The 21,651-nt window shown below is 37.5% G+C and overlaps 1 protein-coding gene across 1 annotated transcript in view; it reads left to right on the top strand.

Annotated features, from left to right (window-relative positions):
- Positions 1-20,930, top strand: part of GlnRS (Glutaminyl-tRNA synthetase) — a 59,645-nt gene extending 38,715 nt beyond the window's left edge. Inside the window, exons 11-14 of the mRNA XM_081750443.1 lie at positions 2,219-2,381; positions 7,345-7,565; positions 12,525-12,714; positions 20,757-20,930. Of these exons, the coding sequence (XP_081606569.1) occupies positions 2,219-2,381; positions 7,345-7,565; positions 12,525-12,714; positions 20,757-20,807 (625 nt within the window). The 3' untranslated portion in view covers positions 20,808-20,930. The remainder of the gene's footprint in view (positions 1-2,218; positions 2,382-7,344; positions 7,566-12,524; positions 12,715-20,756) is intronic.
- The last annotated feature ends 721 nt before the right edge of the window (positions 20,931-21,651 follow it).

Here is a 21,651-nt window from a genome sequence, read left to right on the forward strand (position 1 = left end):
AGACAATGTAGATTCTATATTGCAGAAGCAAATTGTCCTAAAATGGATGGAACATAGTCAAAAAGCACGAAACATTAACATTAATGTCAATGGAAAATCAATGAAAAACAAATAATTTCTCCACTTATCTCTAAAACCAACAGAGAGCGATGGCTGAAATTCAGCTCCAATGTAGAATAGACAATGTAGATTCTATATTGCAGAAGCAAATTGTCCTAAAATGGATGGAACATAGTCAAAAAGCACGAAACATTAACATTAATGTCAATGGAAAATCAATGAAAAACAAATAATTTCTCCACTTATCTCTAAAACCAAGAGAGAGAGAGAGATGGCTGAAATTCAGCTCCAATGTAGAAGAGACTATGTAGATTCTATATTCCAGAAGCAAATTGTCCTAAAATGGATGGAACGTAGTCAAAAAGCACGAAACATCAACACTAATGTCAATGGAAAATCAATGAAAAACAAACAATTTCTCCACTTATCTCTAAAACCAACAGAGAGCGATGGCTGAAATTCAGCTCCAATGTAGAATAGACAATGTAGATTCTATATTCCAGAAGCAAATTGTCCTAAAATGGATGGAACATAGTCAAAAAGCACGAAACATTAACATTAATGTCAATGGAAAATCAATGAAAAACAAATAATTTCTCCACTTATCTCTAAAACCAAGAGAGAGAGAGAGATGGCTGAAATTCAGCTCCAATGTAGAAGAGACTATGTAAATTCTATATTCCAAAAGCAAGTTGTTCTAAAATGAATGGAACATGGTCAAAAAAAGCACGAAACATAAACATTAAAGTCAATGGAAAATCAATGAAAAACAAATGATTTCTCCATTTATCTCAAAAACCAAACGAGGGAAATGTCTTAGGGTGTCTATCGGTCACGAAAGTCACGAAAAAAAATCACGAAATCAGAAAGCGGTCATGAAAGTCAAGAAATAGTCACGAAATTTAGCTTTTGGGTCACGAATTTTTTTATCTGTACAAATATAAGTACAGACTGGAAAATTTTGTTCTATAAAACGTCAAAAGTTACAATCAAAAATGCCTATGGTCGGCTTTAGATGCTACCAAATCGCAAGCAAAGCACGCTTCTATCGGATACATGAAAATTCGGCCTAATTCATACCAAAATTCGCACTTGAGAATGTTACGAAATTTTATGGTTTGGTAAAGAAAAGGTCGCAAAAACGTCACGAAATTTCATTCTGAAATTTTAGTCGACACCCTGTGGCTGAAATTCAGCTTAAATATAGAAAAAGCTATGTAGATTCTATATTCTAAAAGCAAATTGTCCTAAAATGAACGGAGTCTAATAAAAAATCATGAAACATTAACTTCAATCGAAAATCAACGAAATAATAATAATAAAAAAAAGAAAGAAAAGAAATAAAGAAAAAAATGAAGTCGTCTACATATCTCACAAACTATAATAAGGAGATGGTTAATTGAAAGCTTATTTCAAGGAAGTAATAAAGAGCTTAAAAACGATGTATAGCACATAAAATAAATATAAATAGAACATTGTCAAAAGTCAAATTGATTGAGGAAAATCAATAATAATGATAAAATATATACACATCTGCGAATTACACAGGGTAGCCCACGTGGAAATTACGTGCTTCAAATACCTCAAATCTGCATTTGGAATCTTCAGACTCGATTTAGCACGTAACGTGACTTCTGACCTGATCATGTGGCACAATGTGGTCCTTATGACAAACCGGATAGGCACTTTCATTTCATATCTTTTTAACGCATTCTATGAGAAAAATAATACTTTTTGAGCCAATAGTCTAAAAGGTATACTATATTCTCAATTGTTGTATCCAGGAATTCCAATTTTCTAATATCTCTCGTACAGTAAAATTTTTAAACTGACAGTTTTCACTTTTTGTACCATGTTGTGAGAATCTGCAGAAACAACCATACTATATTTTTACCCTGTGAGTTGACCAGTTGCTGAAGTTTTCTGTAGAACCAAAGAATGCGATTACGCAGTTTTCACTGTATGACATATTATGCTATTTTGTAAAACCTGTCATGAAAATTAAAAATGCTGTTAATCATTAGATTTACGTAAGGTACGAGATAGTAGGTATCAAGAAAGAATCATTATCCCATCAGTATTAAAGCTTTAGTGAAATGAAATAAATAAGAGATGAGTGTATTGTTAATATAATTCTTTCGTTTTGCTTTTGTCATAGGGCTATGGTGGTATTAGAACCATTGAAAGTTACGATAGTGAATTATCCGCTGCCAGGTGTTACAGATATACAAGTGCCCAATTTCCCTAATGATCCACAAAAAGGCTATCATTTTGTACCTTTTGATAAAACATTGTACATTGAACGAAGTGATTTCAAGGAGGTGAGTTAACTTTTCCAGTAGCTTAGGTGTTTTTCTCATTCCATGTAAACTTGATTTCTCTCAAATTTTCATTTATTCTTATGACACGAAAATGTTTAGGGAACGGAAAACTAAACGCTTTTCATACCTCTATTTATGCTTTTGGGTTTGGGATGAAATATAACGCTTTTGGTAAGAAAACTCAGTTTCATTTCTTGTGGGAGTTTTTGTCGTTAGTATTCTGTTAAGCACTAGGTCCACATTTGAAATAGCTTTGGTCCGGATCAATACGCTAAATTCCCAAACAAAGTTCTTCTAGGAATAAGATAAACGTTGTCTTTCAAAATAAAGACCTTAAATTGATTTTTTTTAAAATTTTGAGTACAGGAAGCACTTTCATTTGTATTGCATTGGAGATAATGTGATATATAAGTATTCAGTTGCATGTTGATTTTAAAATGTTGCTGCTTAATGTGTTGTAATAAAGTGGAAGCTGAAATTACAGTACATTACGATGTCAATTGACTTTATGAAGTGCCTGAAATATTATAAGGTGCCATCAAACGAAAAGATCCATTTCAAAATATTCCGACGTCCGTGTTACGGCAAAAGTTATTTTATGTGTACCCACAGGTGTACGTAACATTCATGTGGCGGGCCAACAGCGCATATGCATTGTCCAAATGGCAATGGATTGTTGACTAAGCCCTTTAACTGTCTTCCCTCCGGACGCAACATGATGTGTAACTGGACAATAAATGTGCCGCTAAAGAACTTCTGAGTGTGAGACTCTTTCTGCTCGACGTCGTGAATGAAATTGTCTATAATAGCCACTGTCACATCAATTATTCTACCCTCTAATCGTCCTTCAGTGTGTTCCGTACAGCGCGAAAACGCGATAACCTGTTTTGTTCGATTCATATTTGTCATCGAATACAGTCTGCATTCTCCTCTAAGTGTACGATGGATCGGTACCTTTAGCGTACCATGATCACGTCGGTTAGCGCTACCTTCATTGTTCTGTGACACAACATCATGCTGCGTCCGGGGGAAGAAAGCAGAGGTGCTTAATCATCGCCACGTGGACGACAGTGCACATGCGCTGATGCTTCGCTACAGGAATGTCACATACTCTGTGAACATACACAGTGCGCGAAGTGACTGTCTCATGTAACACGGATGACGGGATATTTTGAAATGTACCTTTTAATTTGATGGCACCTTTTAGAAATTATATGAGAACGTTAGATTCAAACTGTGCATATACACAGTTCCTGTGTTAATTAAACGTGGGAATTATATTTTGTGTGCTTTCCTATATAATCTAATTTTTCTGTGTGATCTGATAATGTGCTTACCTGAAATGTACTTGATCTCAGATTCGATTCCAGGTAAAACATGGTAATTTTCTTTGTTTAGCCAACGTCTTGTAATGAGAGAGAAAGAGCCACAAATAATCATTTTAGAATCCGATTCATTGATTACGGATCACTCAGTGAAACGAGTGACATTTGGCCGGGTCTAACATTTGGTGGGCTAGCGTCATTAGATTTAGCTATGTTCAAGTCTCAGTTTTTCAGATATTTTCTTTTACAAGGACTGTTCAGAAAGGAAATGAAGTCTTACAGTTTACGTCCCACGGTTAAAACCGTGTAGGCTAAAAGGGACGGTGATGATGAGAAATGAATGAAATGGTGGAATGAAGAACAGTGGGAAGAAACAGGAGAACCCGGAGAAAATCCATACACATAGTGTTTGTTCACCTCAAAGCCCATTTGGCATGACCTTGATTGAACCAGGGACCCCACGCACTAGAGGTGAACTCTGTACCACTAAGCCAGCGCAGCCCCTGTTCAGAAAGTTGCCGAACTTACTGGATGTAATGGTACTTACCGTTTGTGGAAGTTATTCAGATTTATCTCCTTCAAATAATTCTCTGTACTTTTAGTACATCGTTCCTAGCACGTCTTCCACAACTGGAACGCACTTTTTGGAATAGTCTAAAGGTGTTGTAGCGATGTTTGTGTTCTCTATTCTATGGATAAGAAACTGCGAGCTTTCAGAGGAGATTTCTACGTAGGGAATAGAAGGAAGTCTGCAGACGCCAAATCAGACGAATAGGGTGGTTGGAATACAAGCAGTTGTGTTGTTTGTCAAAAATAACGTAATGAGGAGAACCGAATAGCTAGAAGCATTGTCATGGTGCAGCGTCCATATTCCATTTTTCGAAGCTTCTGATTTCTTCTTCTTCACAGTCTCCCTCAAACGCCTCATCACTTCCAAATAATACTCTTTATTGATGGTTTGACCACGTGGGACGTATTCCTAATGAATAACACTACAAAAGTAATTGAAAATAATAAGCCCATTGGGACGACAATGCCTTTGTTTCAGCGTCGTAGTCATAGACTTAAGTTTCGTTTTGATATGGTTTTCAAGGAACTACCGTCTTCGTCGAGGCAAAACCTTGTAACATCTATATATTAGCATTAAGTTCGTTATATTAGAATTTCTGTAATTAATTATAACGTAGTTAAACTCACTAAATGTTCAGTGATAACACTCAAGATAAAATATATGTAAATTGGTGTATTTTCCCAAGATTTTTTTTTGCATTTACCTTTTTATTTTTTACAAAATTCCTTCTTTATAAATGAAAATACATCCACTATTAATGCCTTCTCTATGTAGTATATCAGAACTGTCTAAAGAAACATGTTAATACATGTCTGGCCATAGAGAAAAATGATATACGATACTGACTGTTGTCCATATCAACATATATATATATACCGGTATATAATACAAGGGGGGGCTATAGGGGCTTTAACCCCCACCCTTGACCCTCAGTATACACTGGATAAAGCGGCAAACTATGGTTTAGCCCCTCCCTTGATCATATCCTGGATCCGCCACTGTTAATATATATATATATATATATATATATATATATATATATAAATGTTATCGTTATAACTGGACGTGAATGTCATCAACTTGCGTCGTCTTCGATAATTGTTCTTTCTGCTTAAATGACATGTAAATAACTTGTATAAAAGTAATGAATATAAATTAAAGTAAATATGTTAAGTAATGAAAGCATATAACATGTGTGCATGCGTAGGCGGAAGTGTTTTGTAACTCAAGTGTAGCATTGACTTGTGATATAACCGTGTTTCAGTGTAGGTGAAGAGTGAGGCACGGTGGCCTAGTGGTAGGATCCTCATCTCTGGTGTAAGAGATCACTGGACCGAGCACAGGCCATGAGAGTTTTCGGTGCACAGTATCATGTTTGGACTGTTTTCGGGAGATTCTGCCGTTTCCTCCCACATTATCACTCCAACTTTTATTAACCATCCATTTTCCTTATCCTATAGGTCATAATCGTAAGACGTAAAATTGAAAGAGTTCAATTTTAATTCACAATATAGGATTTTTTTTACAACTTACTATATGACGATAAATTTTTTGGTATCATCTAATTTATAAAAAATAAATATTTTAAAGGACTTGCTGCATTATTTAGTTTATATAAATATTTTTTTTTCATTTTTAAACAAAAATTTCACTTAAATGAATTGTAAATAGTTCTTAAACAACGTAGTTTCCATAACGTGGACGTTTCTTGGATCGTATTGTGAAGTTCTGCTTAAGCAGGTATAAGTAGAGCATGGGTAGAGCTAAATTATACATTGGAACGTTTCTTCCACTACCGATTTTTTAAAATAAAAATTTCTACTTATTATAAATGATGTAATACAAAATGACTCTAATGTAAATATTTCACTAATACTGGATGAAGGTAGGTATCTCAAGGCCGGAGCAGCCCAGGAAAGGATCTCCGCAGAGCTCCGAGCAAGCCAGATGGAGTGGATTTAGGTTCTCCAATGCTCCACGCAAGCTGGGGGCTGAGTTTAGGGATCCCACAGAGTTCCGAGGAAACTAAGTGGGCTGGAAAGGAGTCCTAGAGCTCCGAGCAAGCTAGATACTTTAGGATTAGGTAGCTTCTAGAGCTCCAAGCAAGCTAGAGACTTTAGGATTAGATAGCTTCTAGAGCTCCGAGCAAACTACGTGGAGTGGATTTAGGTTCTCGAATGCTCCACGCAAGTAGAGGGAGCGGGGGGCGTTTGAAAGCCACAAAGATTCACGCAAGCTGGGTGGCTGAGTTTAGGAATCCCGCAGAGTTCCGAGGAAACTAAGTGGTCTGGAAAGGAGTCCTAGAGCTCCGAGCAAGCTAGATACTTTAGGATTAGGTAGCTTCTAGAGCTCCAAGCAAGCTACGTGGAGTGGATTTAGGTTCTCGAATGCTCCACGCAAGTAGAGGGAGCGGGGGGCGTTTGAAAGCCACAAAGCTTCACGCAAGCTGGGTGGCTGAGTTTAGGAATCCCGCAGAGTTCCGAGAAAACTAAGTGGTCTGGAAAGAAGTCCTAGAGCTCTGAGCAAGCTAGAGACTTTAGGATTAGATAGCTTCTAGAGCTGCGAGCAAGCTACGTGGAGTGGATTTAGGTTCTCGAATGCTCCACGCAAGTAGAGGGAGCGGGGGGCCTTTGAAAGCCACAAAGCTTCACGCAAGCTGGGTGGCTGAGTTTAGGAATCCTGCAGAGTTCCGAGGAAACTAAATGGTCTGGAAACAAGTCCTAGAGCTCCGAGCAAGCTAAGGAAGTGGAGGTGACCAATCAAGGACTGATATCAAATGTAGAAGTCCTGGGTGTATACCTGCTCCAGTATGGCGGTGACGATGACGTTCCTGTCGTCTGTCACTGTAGTAGTTCGTAGTAGGACGCACATGGTATTCTTTGTAAATATAAGCACGTATTGCCTGTTTGTAAACAGAACTATGTGCGGGATATTACACTATTAAATGCGTTATTCCTTAAAATATTCCTTTATTGAATAAAATGTCACAAGAATTTGACTTTTAAAAATTTAAATCGTAGTTTTTGTGGTGCAATTCGAGTTAAAATAACGTTTTTATTGCAAACAGGAAGATGAAAAAGGATACAAGAGATTGACTCCTAATCAGTCAGTTGGATTGCGACATGCTGGCTATGTGATTACACTGTCTCGTGCAGTCAAAGACTCTGAGGGTAATGTTATTGAGTTAGAAGTAACGTGTGCTCCAAGTGCTGCATCGCCGAAGCCCAAAGCGTTCATTCATTGGGTGTCTCATCCGTTGGAAGTGGAAGTGAGATTGTATGAACGATTGTAAGTATTTTAAATTTTTTTCGTGTTTATTAATATGTTGCTTATATTTTATTATCCTTAATTTTCAATTTATTAAAACTTAGATGTAAATAAAAGAAAATTTACTGTTTTCTTTTAAATTTCAATATATATATATATATATAGACCTACCTGGGTGCACAAATGCTTTCTTTCCGATTTATAGGCTGCCGAAAACATGAAAAAATGAACTTTAAACGTCTATACCCCCAATACTATGGGACCTACCGTAGTCGGGTCAAGACTTCACGTGGGAACTAGTATGTGCCCTATCCTAATATCAAAGTTTCACGATCCTGCGGTACTTCCGCAACAATTTTTATAGAGGTAGTTGGTGAGTACTTCAAATTATATTCTCGTAGCCAAACTCCCTCTATAAAAATTGTTGCGGAAGTACCTTAGGATTCTGAAACAAGTATTTTTGGATAGCACACCTATTAGTTCCTAAGTGAAGTCTTGACCCGACTACGGTAGATCCCACTGTTTTGGACTTATGGACCACTGAAGTTCACTGTTGCATGTTTTCGGCAGCCTGTAACTCCGAAAGGAAGCATTTGTGTACCCAGGTTAGTCAATATTTTTTGTCTTATCTTGGTGTCAGGAATCATCTCCCAAACGTTGTCGATGTTCTTTTGAAACACCTTGTATATTGAACTGGTTATGTATGTGCAACTTTCGTTTGAAATAGACAAAACTATTAATATACGATATTGTTGAAAATTCTGGTATAGTTGTAAATGTATGTAAGGCAGCTCAAGTCCCCTGAGCCGTCTCCTTCATTACGCATCTAATGTCAATGATATTCAGTATATAGTTTTATTGACAGTCCATTATCTAATAATGATGGCAGGAATAAAATACATAAATAGCATAAAGCAATAAACGAAAATAGTATGGTCCGAAGATTTTTCTTATACAGAGTGTAACATAAATGCATGGCCAAAAGTGACGAGGAGATTGCGGACATCCAAATAAGTAAAAATGTTCCTATAAACATGGGTCCGATGCCGCTTCATTTCCGAGATACAGGGTGTTGAAATGTCGAGTCTCTCCAATGGCTCACTATGGGAAAGTGAATGGAAATGTTCAATATTACAGCAATAATACAATCAAGTGTAATTATGCCTATGCAAATACTTTTACACTAATATAGAGAATGAAACTAATCAACATTTGAGGTTATTGGGTTGTCAGTGTTGCCAACCTGGTACAAAGTGTTATGTTTTCAACTAGCACTAGGCGTTTATACTTTAGCATATGATTGCTGACATCAAAACGTTCCTAAACATGGGGCAGATTTCCCTACGTTTTCAAAAGACAAGGCATCCAAGTGTGAAGTCAATTAACGGTGCACAATAGAAAACAACAGTTCATAGATCACAACTCTTGCATGAAAGTGTTATTGTGTTGCTACAAATAAATGCACATAAGAATAACGTACGTATGAATCCACAAAGTAATTAAATGTTAAAAGTCACAAAGTAATGTTATTGGGTAACAATGTTGCCCACTTCATGTGGACGTCTAGTGCTATTTGAAAACATAACATTTTGTACCAAGTTGGCAACACTGACAACCCAATAATCTGAAAAGTTGATTAGTTTCATTGTCTATGTTAGTATAAATGTATTTGCACGGGCATAATTCCACTTGATTGTATTATTCCTGTAATATTGAACATCTGTAGTCACTTTCCTATAGTGAACCAGTGGAGGGACTCGATATTTGAACACCCTGTATCTCGGAAATGAAGCGGCATCGGACCCATATTTATAGGAACATTTTTACTTATTTGGATGTCCGCAATCACCTCGTCACCTTTGGCCATGCATTTATGTTACACCCTGTATAGATGAGACGATGCAGTAATTGTGCGTACATTGTGTCGTTTTTTTTTTTTCTAGTGATGCTAGTGCTATTTTTTTTCATTACGTTACTCTTCGACCATCTAGTAAATTGACTAGAACTGTCCATTTGATAGTCTGGAATCAGTATTTATGTTTAATATGTTCTGTTTTACTTATTTATCGTGTTTACTAGTATAAGGGAGTGTTCAGAAGTATATGTTAGCAAAAACTCACACACAATAAATTTGTTCTTTCCTGGTAAAAATCCTCGCCATTTGGGTGGGAGATCAGGCTTCCATCCCCAGTTGGAGTAAATGTGGTGGCTCAGATACCGTGTGAAATTCTAGGTCCATGGCTCATGTGATTTTGTTGCTTAACATGGAATAAACTATCAAATATACAAACAATAACCATATACACTGAAGGTCATAAATAAAAACAACTTTCAAACCTGAACTGTCTGACATCAGAGTGTACGGTAAAGCAAAAATAATATTAGTAACTCGTATAGCTGACACTCATGTGCCAGTATTAGTCATTTGAATACTATCAGTGTTCGAAATGGTCGAGAGAAACACTTACCCTCTGTTGACAAGCCATTCGTTGGTTGATAGTTTTGTTTTGATTTAGTGACTCCGTTATTTGTAATAAGTGCGAATAACCCAAGTCTCCAGCTTATCTTGCTGGTGCACTAACCACCCACTACGCCAACCACAGTTCTTTCTCAAACCAATGACAGTCTTCCCTCTTCATATTGGTGTTCTGTATAATCTGTGCATACAAAGAATTCCTTGCTAAATACATTTAACCCTCCACTTAATGGATTAATTGGTGCAAAAGGATTCCCATAAATCACAGTGTAATTAGAAGGGTAAGAAGTCTCAGTCGTCATTTGCTTTCCTACTGAACGTTGTTTTTTAATAATCAAAGATCTAAACTGCCTGAAATATTTAGCGCCAATAGTTTCTTTTTCACAACTACATTCGCTATTTTAGTCCAATTCTTTCGTTAAATGCGAAGTTCGTTAATTTGAGCGTTTACTATATTATTTTAAAAATCTTAAAGAAAAACAAGTCTCCGGGTGTAGATGAAATTCGGGTTGAGTTAATTTTAGCTGGAGGCGAAAAATTGTGGAACAAGATACACAAACTCATTCTCCGTACCTGGAACAAGGAAGAATTGCCACAACAGTGGAAAGAATCAATCATTGTTCCAATTCACAAGAAAGGCGACAAAACTAACTGTAATAATTATCGAGGCATTTCTCTTCTGTCAACACCCTATAAAATCCTTTCAAATATTCTATTAGCAAGACTGACCCCATACGCAGATGAAATTATTGGAGATTATCAGTGCGGATTTAGACGAAATCGATCAACTATCGACCAAATATTTACCATTCGCCAAATACTCGAAAAAAAGTGGGAATACAATACCCCGGTACATCAACTATTTATTGATTTTAGAAAGGCTTACGACTAGGTTAGGAGAGAAACATTGTACAACGTTCTTACAGAATTTGGAATGCCGGAAAAGCTAATTAGATCAATTAAAGTATGTTTAAATAAATCCCAAAATAAAGTCCGGATAGGAAAATTTTTGGCCACGAGCTTTCACGTCGAAAATGGCCTGAAACAAGGAGATGCGTTGTCGCCATTATTATTTAACTTCGTTCTGGAATACGCTATAAGGAAAATCAAAGATAGCAACCAGGGCCTACAGTTGAATGGTATTCCCAGGTTATGGCATATGCTGATGATGTAAATTTAATAGGGGATGATAGGAGAACAATAGAAAGAAATGCAGAGATCTTATTAAACGCTTGCAGGGACATGGGTTTAGAAGTAAATGCAGAGAAAACTAAATACATGGAAGTACGTCGGGACCGGAATACAGCAAATTATGGATGCGTTAAAATAATAAATAATACTTTTGATAAAGTAGATACTTTCAAATATCTAGGATCAATATTAACAGACGAAAATCATTATTACGGAGAAATTAAATGTCGACTAAAAGCAGGGAATTCGTGTTACTATTCGTTTCAAAATCTCTTTTTGTCGCGAATTCTGTCGAGGAATTTGAAGCTTAAAATATACAAAACGGTAATCATGCCTGTTGTTCTGTATGGGTGCGAACATGGTCACTTACTCTGAGGCAAGAACATAGACTGAAAGTATTTGAGAACAAGATCCTGAGACGAATATTCGGATCCAAGAGGAACGGGAATGGAGAATGGCGGAAACTTCATAACGAGGAACTACATAATTTATATAGTTTACCCAACATTGTTAGGGTCGTCAAGTCTAGGAGGCTTAGATGGGCGGGTCATGTAGCTAGGATGGAAGAAAGTAGAAACGCTTTCAAAGTCTTGACTGGAAGACCAATAGGAAAACGACCATTAGGAAGACCTAGGCGCAGATGGGAGGACAATATTAAGATAGATCTCGCAGAAATTGGAATACAAAGTAGAAACTGGATGCATTTAGCTAAGGATAGAAGTCAGTGGAGAGCTTTTGTGAACGCGGCATTGAACCTCCGGGTTCCATAGGCCATAGAGTTAGTTAGTTAGTTAGTTATCGCACATATTGATAAATATAATAGAAACATGTTTTAAACACAAGTTCTAAGTTGTGGTACAGTTCATGTGGTCTAAATTACAGAACACCTTACATGGAGAGTGAAAATATGACTGATTTGAGCTGATTTTCCGTTCAGCATCGAGACTATATGAACATAGGCCTACAGCTTAACGTGGGGTCCAAACCACATGAGCTTCCACCGGGAGTCAAGCCCGGGTCAGCCGCGCCACAAGTGGGTACTCTAACCATATTACTCACGTTTGTAGCTGATTTGGGGAAGGACCTAGTGTAATGGGTCTATCATAGCTTGATAGGGTATAGACCTGCATTCGTTTCTCGACTAAGTCCAAGTTTTCATTTTTTGAAATTCGTCATTACACAAGTAGAATTACAAAAATCAGTATGATACTTTATTTTCAACATAATCTTCCTAATTCGTCGTTAGCATCCATGCCTATATATAGTAGCAATACTCAAAAATAATTAATTCACTCGTTTAAATTTCTTTTCAGATTTCAACACAAAAACCCAGAAGATCCTAACGAAGTGCCTGGTGGATTTCTGTCCGATTGCAATAAGAACTCGTTACAGGTTTTGACAGCATATGCTGATCTTTCAGTGAAAAACGCCCGAGTATACGATAAGTTTCAGTTTGAGAGGACTGGTTTCTTCTCTGTTGACCCAGACAGTACACCGAATAAGGTAAGTAAACCTTGCTTCTGACATGCTGTGATGTGAAGTGATATATCAGCACAAAGTAATAGACAGAATAACAATATCTACTACCTCGAAACATTGTGGGAGATTAGCTACGTTGTCGTTTGGTTTTACAAGTTCACTTGCATAAGAAATTACTATATTCCGTAGAAGCTTTATTATTGAGAGTTGAAAATAAGTAATTACTGTAAAGGCTTAAATTGCGAACAGGTTTTTCATTGTTCATAGCTTCAAACACGAATTAATTGTTATCCGTTTTTCGTTTTCTAAGCACAATATATACTTCACTTGATTGTCTAGTAACAACTCGGCCTATACAAAATATCTAAATAGAATACCAATTCAAGAATTAGTTAAAGCTTAGTTTGGCGAAAATAACTGGTACAATTATAAATACAGATATGTAGAGGTATATGTGTACTTCAGTGATCTCCGTTGTTTTATCTGTGCATCGTCTAGGTTATTATTTCGCGTTTTGTCCCATTTTCCAAATAAAGTTTCGCATTTTGTAGGTCTTGTGGAAAAGGTATTCCCTGACATTTTTACAATTGTTCTACCATTCCGTCAGCGGGAAACTGGCGTTTTTAAATTAATAAAAAATATTTTTTTTTTTAATTTCGCGTAGTTAGAAAAAAACTGTCAATTTCGTGTTTTATCGCGCAACGGAAACCAATGAAAATACACATACAATATCATAAAACGTCAAGAAACTGAAAATTACTTAATTATGATGGATTTCGTTTTATCGCGCATTGCAAAAAACTCGTGCCTCTATTGGGGCCACGGTGGCTCAGTGGTAGAGCGCTCACCTCTGGTGCTTGGGGTCCCGGGTTCGATCCCAGCCTCCGCCAAGTGGACTTTGTGGTGGACAAACACCGTGTGCGTGGGTTTTCTTGGGGTTCTCCCGTTTCCTCCCACTTTCTTCATTCCACCATTTCATTCATCACTCATCATCACCGTCTCCTTTAGCCTAACCGGCATAACCGTGGGACGTAAAACTCAAGGATTTCATTTCATTTCGTGCCTCTATTAACTTCATAATACCTAGAAAGTTCTGTTCTTCTCTCAATTGCATTGATTATTTTCATTACACCGCATTGATTCAGGGTTCACTGACATCCCAAATAAATTACTGCGTTGCACAGCTGTAATTTTCCTCTCGCATCCAATAATATAAGTACATCAGACGAAGAATTAAGTCAACCTTTCCCACTCTCTCGAGTCACCCCTTCCCAGTCTCTAGTACCTTTTAACCGCCTTTAGTCTGTATTACGTTTGCAAGTGACTCCTCGAAGTGTTCTGCAGGTTTGTCAGATGCTGTGAATCCTTACTTGCTCATCAGTAGGTCCCATAGTTCCAGCAAATTATGGAAAAGCTTTTTTGCAATATTTTATACTCGCTGCTGGAATTAGTCCCACAGATTTTCAGTTGGATTTAAACCTGGGGTACTTCGCAGGTCAGACAAAGTACTACGGAGTATTCCTTAGTCCATATGCAAAGGCTTTTCAGATCAACTCGATGATAACAAGTTCACCAAATTATTCATTTTTGTTACGTTTCATGCATGAGCAAAATTCTGTGACAGCCTTTGCTTTCAAACATCAACAGCTTTCTCTTCTATGTTAACTATTTTGTTCCGAAAGTTCATGGACGTGTAGTGCTTTCAATGTCTATGTGTTTTTTCTAGATACCAATTATTTTGATTTCTTATATTCTTGTTGTGGAGACGTTGATTTACTTAAGAATTTCATTTTTCTACAAGGTGGTTGTAAAGTCAGTACCTATTTGTAACAGTGAATATTTCAAAAAGTAAATAACATACCACAGTTTTATTTTCATTGAATACATTATTGGAGTGTACCATTTGGTTATTTACATTACATTTTGGAAGTTACATTTCAGCGTATGCACCCGCTGAAATACTTCTGGAGTCCACATACTTCTGGAGTGCTTTAGGAACAGAATCCATGGCTCTTCTTAACATGTTAGTATCTCAACTGGAATATTTGCAAACACTTCAGGGATATTTTGTTCAAGACTGTTAATATTTCTTGGTTTTAACTTGTACACGTGTTACTTAGCCCAATCCCAAAGGAAGAAGTCGCATGGTGTTAGATCAGGGCTGCGTGAAGGCCATTCTATTTGTCCCCAGCGGGTAATCCATCTGCCACGGAAATTGTCATCAAGCCATGCTCTCACTAGAATTGCGAAGTGAGGCAGAGCTACATTTTACATGAACAGCAATTCACTTCAATTTTCCCATTCTTGAATCACAAGCCATACGTACGTTTGAAGCATCTCGCAAGCATCGTGCACCATTCATAGTGTTGCGTAGCACATATTGATCAATGGATCTTGAAGGCGTCATTCTACACCAGATGGTTACCTTTGGTCTTGATTGCATTTTTTCCACGGTTACATTTTTATCGAATTGCATCTAACACACTACAAGTTGTCATTAATTCTTGAAATTTTTTTTTTTAATTGTCTTAGGGTTAAACGTTGTATTCCTACCTCGCTCTTGCCTCCACCATCTCTGCATTTGTACCACCGACCTCCAAACTTCATATTTGGCGGCAATCTTAGCTCTGTTTTCTACGCTATATACACCAGCCATTTTGCGGTTTTCACTGGATCATCTTCTGAAATCATTAATGGTAAACCTCACATTAATAAGTAGTTACACGCCGACTAGAGCTGATGCTAATTTCTAAGATAATCTAAATTAAAAACAGTTATTGAATTTACAACTACCCTGTAGATGACATAAAGTGATACAATGATTATTAAAATTTACACTAAAATTTACTCTACACTAAAACATAGTGTACCCTAATTTGCCGTAAGCGTGGAGTGATATTTATCTTTGTTTCTGCTACATGCTCATCTTGGTTTACTTACTAGATAATGCCCAAAACTGTACACATCATTAAAGAAAGTGCATTGTGCGTTGTTTTGTTAAACTCTATTTGGGCAGAGAGTGGAAGAAGCAAAGTAAGAAGAATTAAAGAATAGAGAATCGTAGTTGGAAATTATATCGGAATGGAATGGGTTTTCATTATGTTGTGGAAAGTAATTGTTTCCCAAGCTACACTTCCTTTGTTACAACATATACAGTAGGGTGGAGTGAAAAGAGGCGAAAAAAATTTTTTTTTCGAAATTCGATTTTGGATAGGGGGCAAAAGTTGCATCATATCGTAGTCCTTTACCATGCAAAATTTCAATTCTCTAAAAAAAATTTTAGCCGGGGCGCAATGGGCCTTAAGTTTGATAGATTTTATAAATGAGTAAAAATAGCCCAAATTTTTATTTTTTTTAAATTCGAAGTCGGATATATGGCAAAAGTTGCATCATATTGTAGCACTTTACCACCGGAAATTTCAATTCACTAAAATATTCTTTAGCAGGAGTGCAATGGGCCTTAAGTTTGATAGGTTTTGTAAATAAATATACGTTTATTGTTCATTTGTATAATTATTAGGCAGCTCTTCGCTTGAAGGAGACTGTAATTTGAAGGTATTATGATTTGTTGTGTGTCCAGGTGGATTTCTAAAGCTATCGAAGTTCATATTCTATGTTACAGGCTACATCAACCCAGAACTCACAACATGGAGGTGGCTACCGTTGAGTTCCATTCCACTTACCCACTAGTATTAGATTGAATGTTTCTTCAATTTCATTCACGTCTTCAAGCAAAATACTGCGACTTTATCTGAAAAGTAGTCATGTATTTTCTTAAGTCAAATTTGGAACGAATAAAGAAATCTCTCCCGGCTCACATACTGACGAAGAACCTTCACTAAGTATTTTCACCAATCTTTCCACTGCTTGCGTTTAACATGGAAACTCAGGGATATCTATACTTGTACATTCTCAAGAACAAATTCTCGCAATTTGTCATCCGTGATATGAGTCAGTATTGGCGGTTCTGTTGTTACACCCAATTTAGTTCATTTCTGTGTAATTCAAAGTTTAACACTGGCAGTTGGAAGGAACGAGTTTCACGTTTACATTGTTTTCTGGATTGGAGGATTTTATCGGTTACAAGGATTCACGTAGCTGATCTGTAGGCTAGTCACTAATCATGGCAATAAGAATATTTTCAGAATTCGCATAGAATGCATTTCTCGAAATTACTTTGTTGACAAAAGTCTTGTATGGTTCTTGTATACATCTCGAAAGTCTTATGGTCAAGAACAAATGTTTAGCTCCGTATTTGGCAAGAGGTTTCACTTTTATGCTGAACCACAGTGGTACATATACTTTTACTACGAACTTTATGAGAGTTTAGAGCTCCTCTGAAGAATTTGGCATTGATATATATAGACGCGAAAGTCTACAAGCCATTGTTAACCAGCGAGTATGCGCAAGTTTTCTAGGTTTCTTATCTGCTAGGTTTTTATCACAGCCTACTCTTACGACAGATTGACATATTTCATACAAATATCTTTGATCATAACTGAGATGACGCACGCTTAGGTATGTAGGGAGTTCTGAAGTAATCTTTCCGAAGCTGCACACTGGATTTGTCTCACAATTCACCTATGATCTACTTATAGGACCAGACAAAGTACCAGTAGTCACATCATCGATTTCTTTCAGTAAATGACGAAGTAGTAGTTCAATGATGTGCAATAAACGTATGCATCTCTTCAAAAGCCTCTCTAAATGGTTTCCGAGTACTCTAATCATCATCCTTGTGAGCCAACATTAGTATTAATACCATTGCAGCCGATAGCTACCATATCTCATAGGTCCACATTATTTTCTTGTAATTCCCGGCAGATGGAACTAGCAGTATTCTTTGCTAATGCTGAAACGGTCAAAGAAGCATGGCTGAGAAATTTATTACCCGGTTCTTCAAGAACACAATAATAATCTTTCCTCTTCATATCTCTGACTTCCGGAGCCGGACATTGCGAGTGTTTAATCTTTCTTCCCATCAAAATAGATGGTACAAGGTTTCTCTTTATTAACAGTCACTTAAGTTCTTACACTTTTACGATTTTTCGCAATCTCTGTTTGTATTTTACTTCTATAAATTATGTTTTGCAGGTGCTCTGGACTCACAATATTAAAATCTTCCAAACCTTTAGTAGCAATAGCTGCAACTTTTCTTCCAGTCATGCCGGTTTTCTCCTTCACTTTTGCTAATGTTGGGAGGAATTTTCTCATTTCTATGCATCTAATCTGTGATTGCTTTCATGTCTTTAAAGGATACTTCCAACTAAAATCAGGATCTCCTCCAGCTTTAGCGTGTTCTTTATTGCCTCCGTTTTTTGTTTCCAAAGATGACGAGGAGTCTACAGATTCAATAATGTAACTGGTACTGTTTTGGTTGAAAGTTTGACCGCAAGTTGCTTTTTGGCTTTCCTTTTTTCTCTTTTCTTTGTCCAAGTAACATCAATACCACCGATTAACATTTTTCTACTTATCCTTTGGTCTGATAAAACACACTCTCTGATTCAGGCATTTTGAGTGTCCTGTGCAACGACATACCGTAAAATCTAAACACTTACAAGCTGCTATATCAAATGGTTTATTGCTCTGTTTCTTCAATTCTTGTAATTTATTTCTTCTTTCATGCTCCCTCTTACTGCCAATTTCAAAAATATTTTCAGTTTCCTGTGGTAATTGTTGATCACTATTGATACACAGCCGAGCGAAACAACAAGAATTGAAACACGTTACCAAATGTCTTCCACCCTTTCTGCTACCTTCGTGGAAACAAAATTCTTTGCTAGTTCTCTACTTCCGCCCCCTTCAGCTGCTGACGCGTAAATAAATAACATGCCATAACGTCTTAGTAAGTTGGAAGCGTTCTCCAGTCGCGACCTTTGGCACTACGAAACATCTCTTCTGTTCTTGACATATTCCACCTGGTTGATTTTGCTATCTTTCTTCTTCTTTATAGCACAAAACTAAAACACCAGATGTTAGGCTGTAATACAGTGGTAGATAATAAGCCCATCAGTAACTACAAAAGCGCAAAACTAATCAAATCACTTACGTAGCAACACGGCCTCTAACCAGACACGTATCCCGAGCACTCGTACAACACACTAATAACAATTGTCAAGCTTCCAAACAGTTGCACAAGACTTTAGCACCTGCATGAGCGCGCCCTGATTTCGTTCTGTACCCTCTTATCTCCCTCCACTCACCAAACTATTATACTAGTGACTTAGTACTGCCAACAAGTTGATTATACCAGAAAATGACTGTTACTAAATAGAAAAAAAAAAAAAAAAAAACTTTCTTTATGGCAAACTAGCAAATTGCTTTTAGTTGATCAGTTTTCGTCTAATTATTCCCAAATTTCAGGGCCATTTCACCCCGGCTAAAAATAATTTTAGTGAATTAAAAGTTATTGTTGTTATCTACTGATACAGGATGCATCTTTTGCACTCTATCTACACTAAAACTTACAGTCTGCTTCCAGCGAACATCTGCTAAATAGTTACATAGTAAATGGAAATTGATTTACAAAATCGCAAACTTAAGGCCCCTTGCGCCCCGGCTAAAAATTATTTCAAAGAGCTGAAATTTTCTATGGTAAAGTATTATGATATGATGCAACTTTTGCACCCTATCCAAACTCGCATTTCGAAAAAAAAAATTTTTCGCTCCACCCTAATATACATTGATGAAAACCCATTTTATAATACTCCGTACGATGATTCGGTCTTATCTAAAATTAGTAAACAAAAAGAATGTCATGGTAGGTGGTAGTGTTCCCAATATGGTGTCCCTGACATATCTTGAAGAGTATTCAAACACAGATAGTGCTTAACTTAATAGGACTCCGAGCGACGATCAGCAGGTAACGAGTCGTGTGGATGGTGAATGTATGCCAAACACTTACTGTAGAGTTTGGAATTCAGGAACCGTCTCACCATTCCTCGTACATACCCATTACAGCTTTGATTCGGAGACCGAGGAGTCCAGAATAGAAGACATATAGCAAGTAGCATACTGGGTTGCCCTAGTGGTATGGGAACGCGCGATGTCTACTGCAAGAGGGGTCTCGTAAATTATCCAAATATGTTCGAAGAACAAGATTGACAACGTTACGAATGTTCGACACGCCAATAATACTCTCCTGAGACGAGCTTATTGTCTCCGCACCTGAATGTCACGTATGGGTCGTATATGACGAGTGTAAACACACACTGGATTTTCCCACTTACCTACGTTCTAGAGACGCGCGTACGGTCGTTTACTATATCCGAAACAGAAACACCTCTTTGCTAAATACTACCGTTCTCCATTAGCTCCGTCAGTGCACCAGTGAAGAAGACATTCTCGACGATAAGAAAGAATCAGAGATTCGAGAGGAACATGTACCTTCCATCAACAATCAATTGTTAACTATTCTTGCGCTTACATAGTTAAAAGATGGCTTTGATTGCATTGATGGTCCTGTCTTGCGAGCTAGAGTGGTCTAGACTATCCTTCTGTCCAGGCTTTCCCCAATGCGTCCCGGAGGTACATCTGTTGTAGGGATTCTCTAGTTCCCATTGTGAACACCACCGATGGACCAGAAACACGTCACGACACACGCGAGTCACAATTCTGCGGAGCGGCCACCTGGTCCGTTTGAAGACACATAATTGCGCCTGTCGTAGTGGTATTTGAAAGAGTGCTTTACACACACCTTATAAGTCGTGGCGTGGGACGACCCTCGAACTACTAACAGCTTGCCGTACAGTTCTAGGATCGGTCTTCGCTCTGCAGTATCCTTGGATCTTCAAACTAAGAACACAAGTTCCTCCTCAGATACACATTCTGTGGAGTGAATTCCTTTAAATCGGACGATGCGTACGAGATGATGTTAAATGCGTTTCCAGCAATGTGTATTAGTCTCGGTTGTGTTAGTCTAGAATAAATTTTAGTGTAAATATTGCAATATTTAGTGTAACACAGTGAGTTCCCGTAAATAATTAAAGAGAGATTTTTTTGTATCTTCAATATTTAAGATATTATAATATGATGTGTAATATCACTAATATATATTTTTCTTTCAGATCGTATTTAATCGAACAGTGAGTTTGAAAGAAGATGCTCAGAAAAAATAGACACTTTTTGGAAGAAAGACTGGATTTATATTACCAAGTTGTTGATTTGTTACTGGTAACATCGAAGGAATCCATCTTTCAAGAATTTGTGAAGAAAATAAACATGTTAATGAGGAAAAATAATGGACTTTAGTTATTTATTGCAAGTTACACACCATGTTGAATTCCTATGTTCTTAATCATGTTGAATTCTTATGTTTGTTAATGTGGTTGAAAAGTTCGGTAAATCAAAAACCTCATCAAAGATTTTGGTAAATCAAAAAGCTCATCAAAGGTTTGTTACAGTCCATGACGCAGCTTGCCATTTTTGACATTCTAAATTTTATTAACGTACACATAACTCTGAATCAGTGAGGCCCGCGAATAAAAGTAACAAAATGAATGATCTGTTCCTTTTTTACAGGGTGTGATTGAAAAGTACCGGAACTTTTCCCGCCGCGCGGCTCCCTGGCATTCGAAAAATGTGAGGGATGGGGAAAAATGTGCGCGGGACCTTCCTCTTTCAAGCGGAACTTGGCCCAGTGCGCTGCGAGCAGCGGTTGAGAAAGCATCGCTGTCCGCGCGAACGTCGTTTTGGTCGTCGGTTACGTTTTTTGAGCGCCGAAAATGGAGTCAAAGATTGACCAACGCTACGGCATCAAGTTTTGTGTCAATCTAAAAAAGACGTTTACCGAGACCCAGGACCTGCTCAAGGAAGCCTTTGGGGAAGATGTGATGTCCCGTACTCGGATCTTTGAGTGGCACAAGGCCTTCAGGGAAGGCCGGGAGGACGCCGATGACGAACCATGCTCTGGGAGGCCGTCGACGTCGAAAACCAATGAAAACGTCGACCGAGTTCGCGAAT

The sequence above is a fragment of the Thermobia domestica genome, chromosome 3 (assembly GCF_964235325.1).
Source record: "Thermobia domestica chromosome 3, izTheDome1.hap1.1, whole genome shotgun sequence".
Lineage (NCBI taxonomy): Eukaryota > Metazoa > Arthropoda > Insecta > Zygentoma > Lepismatidae > Thermobia > Thermobia domestica.